The 15045-nt window shown below is 40.3% G+C and overlaps 1 protein-coding gene across 50 annotated transcripts in view; it reads right to left on the bottom strand.

Annotated features, from left to right (window-relative positions):
- The window catches only part of MAGI2 (membrane associated guanylate kinase, WW and PDZ domain containing 2), an 889129-nt gene that overhangs the window by 73040 nt on the left and 801044 nt on the right, over positions 1-15045 (bottom strand). For all 50 annotated transcript variants that reach the window (XM_073000722.2, XM_073000721.2, XM_020789967.3 and 47 more), the window contains one exon: positions 10166-10414. In XM_073000722.2, coding sequence (XP_072856823.2) covers positions 10166-10414 — 249 coding nt within the window. The remainder of the gene's footprint in view (positions 1-10165; positions 10415-15045) is intronic.

The raw sequence follows: 15045 nt of genomic DNA, 5'->3' as shown, positions 1-15045 counted from the left end.
CATTAATTTCATGATTTGCAAGACCAGCAAAGATTCTAGGTTTTATAGTGAAATGAATTGGATGTTTGCAGTTAACTCTGAATACTTAACTTTCCCATTGCCTTTACACTTTCTCAGCCTGCATGTTAAACCTGAGATCCCCCATCCTAAGCCAGGGATGTCTTTGTGACTTTTAGAATCATCTTCAAGATAATGCAAGACAGTTGAGCACATTGATAATAGAGTTAACCCTATGACATCATAATCATCTTTTTCTGGAGCTGACACAACCAAGTTGTTTATCCCTCTCCTCTGCCATAGAACCATGTTTGCAATGCTTGGAAGTATGTGTAATCTTACACACATAGTTCCTGGGCAACTATGGAAGATGTGATCAAAAAAAGTAAATTATCAAGCATTGCATTTTTGCAACAGGGTGCCGCTTTGCTGTCAGAATTGCATAGCTTGCCTCTCCAATTCCTTGTGAGGCCTTGTTTACAGCCCCAGATCCATTTTTGCTTTTCATAAAGGCCTGTAAGATAGAGGTCATGATGTTGCTTATTATGACTCATTTCATTGAAGCTATAAAATGGCTGTAAAGCTGACTCCAAAAATAGGTACCTAGATGTTTTTCCACCTAAAACAAGAACAAGATGGTGCCTCTCCCCATTCCTTGTACAGAAAGCTGGCTGAACTGACACTTGTATGTCAACATTAAAAACAGGTGAATTTTTTCCACTATACCTGAGGACAGCTGATTTTTGTAGAGTGCATAGCATGTGTACAATATACAAGGCGCAGCCCTCTAACACTTTGCCACCCTCATCTGAAACTTTGGTTCTTGAGGTGACTGCCCCATTTTTGCCTAACAGTAGGGTCAGGAAGTAGTAGCAAACAGTAGCGTGGCAAATCTGTGTAGTAGTGACATAGCAGTCGAAAGGAGGGCTATTCATACTTCTACAGTGTGACATCTTACAGATGTTGGCACAGCAGCTTTGTACCCTTTGTATTCAGAATGGCTGGAGCTTAAATGACTAAAGCTCTTCCACAGTGACAGAATTTAGATCGCAAGAGGTGCCATTAAAATTTTTGCCTTTTTCCAAATGAAGGAACTCTGTGTCACAGAAAATATCCATCTTTGAAAACAATACAAGGTCAGTAAGAAAGTAAGTTTTAATATCAGTTTTAAACTCATTTAATTTTGTACCACAGAGTTTAAAACTCATTGGTGCTAAACATTAGCTTAAAATGGAAGTGTCACGTTGGGAGCGTCCCTGCCTTTTCATCACAGTTTTCCCCCACTCCTGAAAACTTCCTGAATCCATATCAAATACAACTTCTCAAACTTGCTGATAAACTAGTTTTTCGAACAAAAAGTGCTTTCATCATGTTTTCTTCTAGCAACAAGATAATGATGCAGAAGCTTTTAGCACAGAATTAACTCCTTCTCATTAATTTCTAGTGATTTACTTTTAAAAGCACTTTTAATTAAGCAAACTGTAGTTTGATCTAATGCTCTGGTTTAGTAGAAGCGACTTCATTGTTCAATGGCAAACAAATACCAGACAGACTTTGTCTGGTGCTGGACCAGACGTGTGAGACTGAATGGACATTTGCAAATTACTAGATTTAAATAATCTCCTGTCCTCAAAATCTGTTAATTTAGCAAAGGAAAAATTGATGTATGCCAGGAACTGAATTATAACAGATGTATTACATAGGTGAAATGACCTACAGCAGCCATACGTGGCACTAATTTTAGTCAGCCTTTTCTCCCTTGGTCTTGTACTGTTATGGGCTCCAAAGGTTACATGGGCCTCGACATATCCATTGTTTTTCTGTGAAAGATAACCTGGATGGGCTGTTTGCAAGCTTTGAGGAGTAGTTATAGTGAAATTCTGTAAAGTGTAAAAATAATGGGAAGTTTCAGTCCAGCAGTTGTTGATGAAGTTTCCAAGAGTCATCCTGACGCATCTCAAAAATGCACACCAAACAGTTGGACTTGTGAGCCCATAAAAATCAAGAGAAGTCCATGTGGAGGCATTGGATGCACCACTTCCCCTTAGAACTGGATCATCTCTAGAACGTACAACACACACACACTCCACATGCCATGATCTTCACAATTGCTTTGGGCCTAGTGAAATCTATTTATTTTATTTATTTATTTAAAGTATTATTACCCCACCTTTCTCTTTAAGAAGAGCCCAAAGTGGCTTACATCATTAAAAGATAATATTTAAAGCTAAAAACAGTAAATAAATATTAAAAAGCATCAGACAAATATCACACTAAAAACAGTAACATAAGCAACACTAACAACACATTCAAAGCATTTGCCACCCAGAGTAGACCTTTGGTCTAGCTGGGTGGGGTAGAAATGTACTAAAATAAATAAATAAATAAATAACACATAACAATCCATTTGTTAGTGTGAGCAGGACAGAAATTTATTAAATAATCAATCAATTTAAAAACACCACTCAGGCAGCTTGTCACTAAGAGAAAGCTTGCCTAAAGATAAAGATCTTCTTCTGCTTGTGGAAGGACAGTGAAGATGTCTCTCTCTTTGGTAATCATAAAAGTATTACAAAAAGGTTACTGGTAATTATAAAAATCTCTCTTCTTTTGATAATTATAAAAATAAAATTTTCAGCTCTACTCCAGCTGACTGCCATTTAATCCACTTCATAATTTTAGGCACTGCATAGTGCCTTCCTCTTTGGTTCTTTTAAAATATTTATTGCAATTTATCATCTTTCCATTTTTCTCTTCCTGTTGCTTCCCCAGTCTTCTCTTTCTCCTTCACATTGATCTTGTACCTACATTGTCAGTGTCATTCTGAAAGGAATTATACATAATATGAAGCTGTGGGCATATTTTCCTTGGCTTCAGTTTAAAAAAAAAGAAACAAAAATAAAAAATGGCCTAAAAGGGCACAATCTTAAGCAGAAAGCAGGAACGGTGCTTAATCCTTTCTCCTATGGCCATTTTGCTCAGTCTACTCTCCCTGGCTTTTAGTTGTTTTCTCTCTGCAGGTGAAAAGATAATGACAGGACCCTAAGCTATTCCACTGAAGGTGTGGGTAAAAAAACAGACCGGAAGGGCAGAAAAATATCTGAGGAGAAAGAATTAGGCATTCCCCTCTTCTCAGTCCCACACTCAACAAAGCCACCTTCAGTTTTAGAAAGAAAGAAACGTAAGGGTAAACGTACACAAGAGTGCATATAGTGTGACATTTCAGTTTTGTCCATGAAGCAATCCATTTACTGCAATTTATTCTTCTGTCAAAATTTATAAACCAATTAAATCAGGAAGACATGGAGAAAGCTTCTAGAGTGATACAACAGATTTGCAGAGCACTGATGTTTTTAGAAGAGTACATGCCTTCCAAAGGGGCTTCTCTGAGGTGATTCAAAGCCACTTGATTTGGTCTAAAGCAGTGGTTCCCAGCTTTGGATCGCCAAATATTCTTGGACTGCAACTCCCAGAAGCCCTTGCCAGCACAGCTAGTGGAGAAGGATTCTGGGAGCTTTAGTCCAAGAACCAGGGAACCCAAGGTGGTTAACGACTGATCCAAAGGGACTGAGAAACATTTGCTCTCAGATATCATCGGGTACAACTCTCACAATTCCTCATTATTGGGCAGGCTGGCAGGGACTGATGGGACTTATAGGCCAGGAGCACCCCATTATTAGCCCAGTGAGGAAATAACCTCAAAGTGTGGTGGGTAAGAGTGGCTAACTCATTACTCCCCTGGCTGCCCTGACAGAACCCCTACTGCTGCTACGCCATGCATCTTTCCACAACAGGCTACTTCATTAACTCCTGCCTTCCCTACCAAAGATAGCAAGGATAAGGCAATGCCACAGTGTCCAGCAGTGAAAAGGGGGAAATTTTCATGTCCTTAGACACAGTTCCTATGGGCTCTTCCTCTGAGAAACCTCAGAGCCAGGCATTTTAAGGCAAACATATGCCTCTGGGCTGGCTGGCATTTCCTCTTCTTGGTGGTGGTGGTTTTTTCCCCTCTCCTTATGCTGTAGTCCTAGTTGCCACTGATGCCACTACTACTGCACCACATCCTTATTTCTGGTAGCCAAAGAGATGGCCACGGTGCCCTCGCTTGCCATGGTGCCCTCACTTTATTTTCTTTTGTGAAGGACTTTGGGGGGAGGGGATTAGATTCCAACACGGCACACTGGAGGGCAGCGCTTTGCTTGTCACCTCAGGCAGGAGCAGACCATGGGTAGCTTCCGTTGCAGGCCAAAACATCTGGAGGTCCAAAGATTCAACTCCTCCACTGCTGTGCAGAAAGGAGCAGAGTCCTCCCCAGGTGACAGCCTCCAATGTCTCTGGATACATTCTTGGGCAGAATGAGCAGGGCGAGTAAATGCCACACATTCTCTGCCCCGGTCCTATGCCAATTGAGGAAGGCACCCTATGTCCCCCTTTTTCACATTTGGAATGAGCAGAATATGGATGGTTTAAATTACAGTCTCTTATATTAAAAGAGGCTTAGTGCATATTTCATTAGCACGATAATAATGAATCTCTTTTTTACATTAGCCTGGTCTCCTGCAGTCATTCCACACCCCACAAGACCTTTGGCTGCCAATTATCTGAGCTGTCAGCTGCAGGTATGGGTTCCAATCTAGAGAGGTTTGCAGTTCGTTCTGCAAGTGCCAAGGGATTTTTTTTTTTATGCCTTCATTCCCTGACAGCGAACTTCCTTGCCCCCACTGCTTTTCAAGCAGCTTCTGAAATTCACAGGAACTTCAAAGCCATTTTAAAAGACTCTGTAGCACATTACTAGGGGAAAGCCCCCTCTCGGCATAGCAATGACTTTCTGTGTGTCAAAGGGCCCTTGGTGGGCTGCAATCACAGGTCAGAACAGAAGGCTGCTTTCAAAGACAGAACATCAGACAACCCCTGATTTCTTATTTTTCAACAATGGAAAAAGCAAAATATGCTGTTTATTGCCAAATTTTGGCAATACTTTAATGATATGATCTAGACAAATGTATTTACTGCATTTATATCCTGTCTGCCTTCCACCATGGAACTCAATTGAGCAGGTAATGAATACTCAAAAATTTTCCTTGTCCCCCATTTTAAAAAAAGAAAAAGAAAAGAAAAAGAATAAGGAGGGGAATCACTGCAGTATAGCGAGAAACTGAACGCCTGACCTCTGGCTCTGCAGCTAAACAACTAACTTACTGAGTTACCCAGCCACCTATAAATGTAAACAAATATTTGCAAAGTGCTGCCCCTCAAGTGAAGCATGGATAGGATTGCCAGATACATGGGTACCAAAGGGAGGACATAGAAAGACAAAAAAGAGGACAGAGGAGGACGTACTGAATGTTTCATTTGAATTGTTCCGGATTAAATGCGCAATCAATACAATTTTATTACAATAGCTGTCAATAAATGTCTCTTAGTGAACCGACCAAGAAACAGTCATGTTAAAAAATAAAAATAAATTCAATGGAGGCTTTTTTTCAAAATACCAAAAAGCATTATTTAAACAGCCAATTGTACCCAAACCCACCCCGGCCCGGCTGTGGGATCCCCCGGCTGCTCGCATTCTGCACAGGCTCAGAGGCAACCTTGCTTATCTGGATGCCCAAACAAGGCTCCGGCGGAGGCAGGGGGAAAGCAGTGTTGGGCAAAACTGAATGAGGCAACCTCCCCTCCCCCAAGGGTCACATGTTCAAGACTGGGGAGTGTGGGAGTTGGAGTCCCCAAAAGGGACTTTGAACACACGGAGTCCGGATGCTTGCCTTCCCATTGATGTGCTCGGGTGCTGCTTGCTCCTGCTTGGGTCAGCGGGTGGCGCTCTGCTCGTGCTGCCTTTCTGGGCTCCACGTGGGCTGGATGGGCATGGCGGATCACTGAGCAGCTGCAGAGGTGGTGGGAGGGGCAAGGGCTGTGCTCCGGCACCAGCGGCAGGTAATGGGCAGGCAGGCGGGCAGGGGCGGGGAAAGAGAGGGGGAGGGGGGTCCTTCTATCTCTCCCCCTCCCATCCAAAATTATAACATAAAATATACAAAAGCCTGACATTTTTAAAGGTTTTTATTTTTGCCTGCCAGACGGAGGACATGAGGCTAAAAAGGAGGACATGTCCTCCGTTTGCACGACACCTGGCAATCCTAAGCATGGAGCATCCTTTGTGTGCATAACAGCAAAGGGTTTCAGTGTAAAAAATCTCCTTAGATTTTCACAGAATGTTCTCACTTCTTTCAAATCTCATAGTTTCTTCATGGTTTGATGGAAAGTTAAATGCCAAAAAAAAAAAAAAAAAAAAAAATTTACAGACAGTATTTTATGATTACCATGATATGCTTGTTTCCCTCAACATTTGATTCCAGAAAGCCCAAGGAAACACTGGGTGTCATATACAGGATGGTACTTTTCTGTTTGTTTGTTTTACAAAAAAGAATAATACTCTTGACAGAAAATCACTAAACTAGTAGTGAGCTCCAGCTAATATTACAGCATGGCCGCAGACGGCGCTGATCATTACAAGCTGGTGTCACTGACAAATACTGCTTCTCACTTTTACAAGTACCATGCCTTTTAATCCCTTCTGTATGTATTTCACCTAACAGTTGAGGGCATGTTTTGTATATATATTAAAAAGCCTTTTGCTGTCTTCTCACATCGTTTTCATACAATCAGCAAATGTCAGACATTATCAGTTGAAGAGGAGTGCACTGCACACATGTGTAAAAACCCAAATGAAAACCCAAAAGATCTATATTTCTATATGTACTGTATGTCAGATAGTATTTCAATGTTTTAAAAGAAATGTAAAGTAAAAATGGAAAACGAAGCAAAGACTCCAGAGCCAACTGTCCTTTCCTATATATTAGTACTCTGTCCTCAATTCTCCACAGTCTTCACTAACAGAGTGTCACAATTTAATTGGGAGAAATAACATATAATCCATTATGCTAGCTTGTTCACTTTGTGGGTTTTTTGCCATCTAGTGCCAAATCTGTTCGGGTATGAGGTCTAACCAGGATACAATATCTTCATCATGCAAGTGGCAGGCACATGTGTGCTGGCCTTACCCCTATACCCCATAGTACTGGCTCAGTGCTTTCACATCAGGTCCTGGAGCACCACTGTTGGAACTGCAAGACATGGGGCCAATGCACCTGAGGGAATAGGGATGAGGCCAGCATGCATGGCCCTATGTCCCACTCATGTACTGGTTAGGTAACACAGCTGAATACAGTGGACCCTCTACTTACGGAATTAATCCATATGGGAATGGTGGCTGCAGGTTGAAAAGTCTGTAGGTCGAGTCTCCATTGACCTACAATGCATTGAAAACTGATTAATCCTGTAACCAGCCATTTCTGTTCCACTTTTGTTCCATTTTGGTTTTCTTCTGGTCTGTAGGTTGATTCTCCGGCTGCAAGTTGAACCTAAATTTTGCGCCAGAGAAGTCTGTAACTGGAAAAGTATGTAAGTCGAGCCGTCTGTAAGTCGAGGGTCCACTGTACCGCTAGTTTTTCCTGCAATCTTGTCTCCAGGTTTCCAAAATTTGGAAGCCCAAGCAAAGACCCTAAATGTTAAGCCACTGAATTTTGTGGACTTACTGTGACATGGACCTGTATTTACAAAGCCTTAAGAATCCAAAACAGTTGGCTGGAAACATTAGAAGCTCCTTTGTTCTCTGAGTCCCTCAATGTTATGGCCTAACAAAAACATTATGTGGACAGCACTTCATTTCATCAGAAACATAAGTTGCCTGATTTAAATAGGTTTACACAGGCCTAACCCTGCACTAGACTTAGACCACAGCACTGAAAACAGAATTATTGATGTTGCTACACTAGTCTGTTGTGATGACAATGCAACAATTCCTTTCAGACATCTATAAGAATAGTTCTGTGGAACAGCACATACTTCCCAGCATCCATCCCCAGTATCGTCTAACTAAAACCTTGGAAAACTATGGTTGGCTGGCATAAACAACTCCAAGCAAGATGCAACGAAGCTCCAAGTTAGTCTACAGAGCCTCCTACATTTTCTCTACAACGGGTCCTCTACATCAATTCCCAGGATACTGAGAAACATCACTAGCTGGACTTTCCAGGCCAACAATCACTGCAGTGGGGCAGAAGGAAATGCAGACACTGGCAGAAAAAATGCTAGGTTATTAAAGCAGTTCAAAGTTATTCTAAGGCACTTGAAAGCTCCTTGGGCAGAGTACCATGATTAGGGGCCCAAGTAATATACTGACTACTCTTTTCCATTTATGATAAACAAATACACAAATGCACATTAAAACCATACAAATATGACGGCACATTGTTCAGTTCTACACCTATTATAAAAGAAAAAACATGCTTTGTTTCTCCTAAAAAACCCCAATGAAAATCCTATAACAGAAATTCAGATTAGTCCTAAGATTGCAGCCATTTTGTTGCCAAAGCTCGTCCTTCCTCTTTGCTCTTCATTAACTAGTTAGTAGGATAGTCATTCATAGCCTCTGACAAGCTGTTGCTTACAGCTATTAAAGTTGAAGATTTTCACTTCAAATCTCACTTCCATTTGCATGTGTCTGTGGGGTGGAGGTAATTGCTTCATACTATTTTTCAATAGCTAAGCACAATTTTAAGAGTATTAAGGGCAATTAACTATCTTTTTGCTATTCCATGCAAAAAAAAAACACATTGTGCTCTTGATAATCTGCTGGAATGTGACAGGGATGATGGGAGTAATAACCACCATAGACTGGGAATCCTATCCAGAAAGGTACAGCCAGACATTTAAAAAAAATGGAGGAATCAGGTGAATGCTCAAATATAGTGGGCACAATCCAGAGAAAGTGAACAATGAAATCAATGGGACTCAAGCACTTATCTACAAACTTAAATCTCATTGATTTCAACTGAACATTAGCTCACTTAGCTTTCTCTTGATTGCATCCAGTGGCGTCATCCAGCCTGGTCCTCTTAAAAGGCTTCTGGGAGCAGCAACAGTCCCAGTAATTTCCCAAAACATCATGCCTTCACCAAGGGAGCTGAAAAAACAAAACACTTCACAGCAAATTCCTACAATGAATTCCAGCCACAACTGCAGTTGAAAGCAATCAAAATTAGATAATATTCATATTCTTGCAAGAATTTGTAGGATTTTTGTTGGATTCCCCCCCCCCCAATATATTTGTTGGATTCCACACACACCCCAGCTTTTTCTAAGGGCCACACTAATGTTACAATTTCAGTTCATAAGACTTATCAGACGGGTCACTCTTGGGGCAAACACTACAATGTGAATTTTTTTGTATCCCACAGAATATGTTCTTATGATGGACTCATAAGTGGACATTGTATATCCTTCCCATCATATGATTTTTCGTAACAAATTATGCAAATGGGGGCACAAGTATCAAAACTTGTAATGCTATAAGACTTGGTATATTCAATTTGTAAAGTATTGTTTTGGAGGTTCAGGGGAAAATATAAACATATTTTGCATGTTTAATATTTTACACAATTTGGAATATAATTTCCTATATATACTTCTTTCTTTAATCAGATCAGAGCATTGCACAATTTAAAATGTATTTACATTAGATATAGATACACAAACACTTCAAGTTATTACTTTCTGGTCTTATAATTTAAAAGTAGATAGTTGTGTGCGCTAAGCAGTGAAATTTGAAACAGCAGACTCATTGGGCAGATATATTGAGATCAATGGGCAAAATCCTGCTGCATAGCTATGTCAGCATAATTCCAGGTGGTAGAAGCAGTTGCAAACTTTGCAGGAAGGCAGAAGTCATATCTAGCAAGAAGTTCTTCAAATGTAACTGCACAACTAGTTGTAAATTAGACACCCAGACTGCCTGGTATAACTCCTTGTGAACTTCCGCAGCCAAAATCTTATGCTACACCAAATGCAATAGGATTTCAGCCCTTAGTATTTAAACAGGTCATGACTAACTCTAATTCCAGTGATTTAAATGGGTCTACTTTCTATAGAAAGTTAGAAATCTATGAGAAAAGTCTTTTGATCCAGAGAACATCTAAGAAGAGACAGCTTTACAGATGCTTAATTCTTTGCTTACACAATATCTAGCATATGCAGTTGACAGAAGAAGGCTCGTGGGACTTTTGCAAAAAAAAAAAAATAGAAGAATAATTGAGAGAAATATTCCACTTACTTATTGTAGATCCCGATTCAGGTCTGTTCAAGGAGCTAATGATAACAAAGCCAAACCCTTCACTCTCTTTGCGATGGATGACAACATCACTTGTTTGCAAGCTGTGCGAAGCAAAGCCCTCTGGGGGTGTAGCGTTGCTACTCGATCCAGCATGATTGCTGTTCGCATATGTGGCATAATCACTTCTTGGAGAACTGTGGTGTGTGGATACAGAGCCTGGACTTCTACCATTCTCTGGACATGGTTCTCCTAAAACATAAATTATACAAGATTATATCTCATTTGTTTATTGTTAGAAGACATGATCACCAAACTCAAACCTCTCCACCCCTACTTGCTTCTGTAGTGAAAGAGTTAATCTGAATTCATGAGCAAAAGGAGCAGCCTAGCCTTGCCCCCTTTCATCCTTCCCACTTCTCATATGTGGAGAACTAAATCTGAAGAGGAGGGTAGTTTCTATGTGAACAGGAACTTTGATGCATCAGGGCTTCCTGTCAGATGGATAGCTTGCATGGGTAGAGATAGCTCTCTTTCTCCATTCAAGAGTCACCTGTAAGTTGATGGAACAAGTTTATACCTCAACTCATGGATTTGGATTCACCTTTTTATTGAATGGCCGAATAGGGCTTCTCCCTTTCTAGAACACAGATTACTGTACTAGAAATAGCTGAGAAAAATGATTCCACCCGACCACTGTATTTTGCAGAATTTCCTAGTAAGCATGGCCAACTGGGGGATTCTAGGAGTCCAAAATTAACTTTACCAAGCTCTGGCAGAGAGTACTAAAACAAATAGATCAGGCATGGAATATTGGGATTCCTTTTGGATGAGAAAGACAATATGGAGTCATCCTCCTTGTGTTCCAAAATGGAACTCTTAATATGAAGAATAGATGAACATTGGCGACACATGACTCAAATGAAGCACCCTCTGGATTTCTTTGAAACAGGAAATATTTTCTTATAGGGCCTAACCCGAAGATAAGTCCTGTACCCATACAATTAACACTCTTTCTCCTTTTACTGGGTTTCTTAAGATACTAGTCAGTCAGACCCAGAGCGTGGAAGTAAAGCATTATAAATAACAACTTGTAATTAAATACATTCCCAGTAATTAATAAATAACTTTGCGACACTTCAATTGTAACACAATGGATAGCTTTTTTTACAATATAACTGTAACCGTTTTTAGCTACTTTTAAAGTAACACGATGCGGCTTCACTACTTAGGGTATGTTTTGTACCATAGGGCAACAGCTTGCAGTATCCTCATGTTACTTTTTTTAACTAACCAAAGTAATGTTTTAAGTTGTCATATATAAATACGGTAATAAGAAAGTAAAAAAATATTTGAAGTTAAAAATTATAAGTTTGGCTACTTCAGGGTGCTTGAAACTATAATTGTAATGAACCATTTTTGAAAGTAACTTTCCAAGCATTACTCATACTATGACTACAGTTAACACCGACAAGCAAGAAAGGAATTAAATGTTCTATCAAAGCAAGGATGTGAAGATCTATGACTAAGCAAAGAGAAGCAATGAAATCAGTGGTGGCCTCACCAAGATGGTGCTGATTTTAGTATCATTTCCTCAGAGACATTCCTCTACCTGGTGTTAAAACTCGTATGTTTTCAGATGAAATCCTTTTAATTTTCCAAGGCCTTTAATATGTCACTTCTTGTTCTGTTTCTAGCTAGCTGTGTTGTTGGTTGGGCTTTAGAACCACTGGCGTTGTTTTTATTTGTTTTATCTATATAGATTTTAACTTTTCCTGTAAGCTACTCTGAGACTCTCCTTGAAAGCTCAGAATCCAGACTAAATGAGGTATTTACGCAGGCACTAACTGGAGATGAGTTATATTCAGGCTTCTGAATAATGTGGCAGTCCTTTCACTACTATTGACCTTAACATATCTTTTGACTCCAGGGATAAACAATAACTAAATATTATGGGGTTTTGGTTATTCTGTAGAACACAGTGTACATTAATATCACAGTGAACAGTGTTATAGTTATGATATATTGCTGTGATAGGATGGGGAGTTTCATGAAAATGAATCCGGTGTTTCCTTGACGATCCTTGTCTATGTGCTCTATCTCATAAGAATGTTTAATTAAACATCTAGTTCAATATTAAGGTATTTGCCTTCAAACTAAAAGAAGTTCATTAGGCAACTAACAGAGTAATTAGGATTAGCTGCATGGTATGCTTTTAAGGAAAGAAGCTCCCATTCAAAAAGATTCTTGTGTCTGAACTAAAGGCATGATTGAAGGAAGACTAATCCTAAATAATTATTCTGTTGTCAAAGATTGGGTGGTTATTTGGTTGGGAAATAGGATGCTGATCATGCATACAGAACTGGAATAATTAGCCCTATTTATGTGACAGATCAGAAATACTCAAATAAATGTAGAGACAATGTAAGAAGAGAGTAATTGAGCTCATAATATTTTTATCTTTAGTGTTCAATGAAAAGTGAAAGGGAGTGAGAGAGTGCATGCTAAACTTGTATTTTGGACAATGCATTGACTTGTATCTCAGGCAGAAGCTTTATTACAGATGAATCTGAGCACTCTGCGGCCTAATCCATTCTACAAGCAATAATGAAAATGGTCTCAATAAAGGAATAGAGGTTGCTTCACTATGAAGACTCACCACTACCACTCATTGACTTTTTCGGAACTTTGCTTCTGCCATGGAGTATGGAGGCAACAGTCTCTCTTGAGCCTCAGCTTGCCAAACTGAGGTGAATAAAGCTGGCAGCACAATTGTATAAGTCATGGAAGGCTCAGAGGATGCACCAGGTAGACAATCATTTTATTGTCTTGCTAAACTACTAAAAAGAGCCATGAATCCAGCAAAATTATTCCGCTAGCACAAAGTCTCCTGTGCTACTGAAAGTGAATATACAGAATTACTGCAGGAGTGGGATCCATTACAACTATCCATTTTGTAACCTGGCACACAGGATACAGTATTGTACACCATCTCCAGCACGTATGGAATGGGTGCTGTGCTAGTGAAGATTTTATGTCACACAGCATATAGGTCAGACAACCTTAACTCCACAGTTACTGGCAAATCGTGTCCCACTTAGTGACTGAAGTATACACAATGCTGTCTATGTCTCATGTGTACCTACTCAGAAGTAAGCTCCTCTGAATTCATCCCTAACTTTATATATAGAAGAGCTACACTCAGGAACTAGCATTCAGAGACAGAACTGCCTGCCTGCAGCTACACAACAGAGATTGATCCCATAGCTGGATGGCTGTAGTTTTATATAAAAGCAAAATGAATGGCTTCAGTGATAAAGAAGCTTATTAAAAACAGCTGACTTGTTTTCTTCCCACCAGACATGTCATATATAAAACAAGCAATATTGTCAAAGTGCAAAATCATGTTTGGTTTCTCTGAAGCAAGGTAAAGTTGTTCTTTTCTCCAGCAAGCAGGTATGTCCTCTAGCCTTGGGCCTCCAGATGTTCTTGGACTTCAACTCCCAGAAATCCTGGCCACCAGAGGTGGTGGTGAAGTCTTCTGGGAGTTGTAGCCCAAGAACATCTGGAGGCCCAAGGTTGAGGATCACTGCTCTAGTCGCCTTCCTACAACTTTGAAATAAAGTGATTAGCACAAGTACAAGGAAAGGAAAACAAACAATCCATTATGCCGCTATGTTTCGAATTGAAAATCTCCAGAAGTTACTGAACCAGAGCAGCAACTAAATGCTGTAGACAGTGACAAGAAAGTTCTCATTTTCTGGCTGTCACGTTTTAGAAGGCTGAATGCGGTTTATGTCACTGCCAGTGCAACTAAAAGAAAATTATCTTACCCTGCTGAATTACCAACTGCTGCCTCTGCTATAAATGAATGGAACAGATTCCCATTAAGTACAGGAAAGAATGATGAACCAGGCAGAGCAGATTTTATATTGCTATTGGATTTCCATCTATTCTCAAAGATCTATTCATGGGGAAAGGAAGGAAATGGGAAAGTTTAGTTCTGTTCCCTGCAGAAAGTAGTATTTTAATCCCTCTGTCCCTTAAAAAGTCACTCTTTCTTGACTATTCCAGTCTGAATAGTTGGCAATTCTCTTCATTTCTTTTGAGTTTGGAAGGTATTATGACTCTTTTTTGAAAAATGTATGAACTAACTCATTCTGAGAACATTTAATAACCTGGACTGCATGTTTAAATGTAAATCCCTGTATGGGTTTCATGTATGGGCTTATTAGATGTCTTTCCTTCTCACAATATTCTCCACTATACCTATTCTTCAGAGGTAGCACAATGTTTGAAATGTGGGGAAAGGTATTTTCCGGCCGTGACATGCAAGGTGGGAGTCCTTCCACTTAGGTTACTGTTTTTAAAGAAAGACTGCATACTTTTCAGCTTAAGATCCCACCCCAACCCCCTTTCTCCCCAGCCATAGAGTAGCCCTGGGTTTGGCAGGCAAACAATCCAAATGACTGAAGGGTTGGTGTCTTCTGCCTCTGTTAGTTGCTATGCAGGGATGTCTCAAGCTCTCCCACTATTTGAGGAACAAAATGAGGTGCCATCCCCCACAAGCTGTGTGCCCCACAGTGCAAGGAGGTGTTCCTGCCCACTAACATAGGAAGGACGAGATGGCGGTGGCAGCAACAGAAAGGAACTGCTTACTCCCCTTTGGAGAACACTGAGGGAGAGAAGGGGAAGAGCAACACTGTCCTCCTGGACAAAGGCAGGAAGAGGCAGCAAGCCACCTCCTCTGAAGAAATTTCGAATGACATGTGACGGCAGGTAGGAGCAGCCAAGGCCATGTGAAAGTTTTGCCCGCTCTCGCTGCTAGAGAAGAAGGAAGATGCTTGGGAGGCCACCTCCCACCATAAGTCAGCTCTGTGCAG

This window comes from Pogona vitticeps, chromosome 5 (assembly GCF_051106095.1).
Source record: "Pogona vitticeps strain Pit_001003342236 chromosome 5, PviZW2.1, whole genome shotgun sequence".
Classification (NCBI taxonomy): Eukaryota; Metazoa; Chordata; class Lepidosauria; order Squamata; family Agamidae; genus Pogona; species Pogona vitticeps.
Note: the sequence above shows the minus strand (reverse complement) of the source record. Positions and strands in the feature narration are given on the sequence as shown.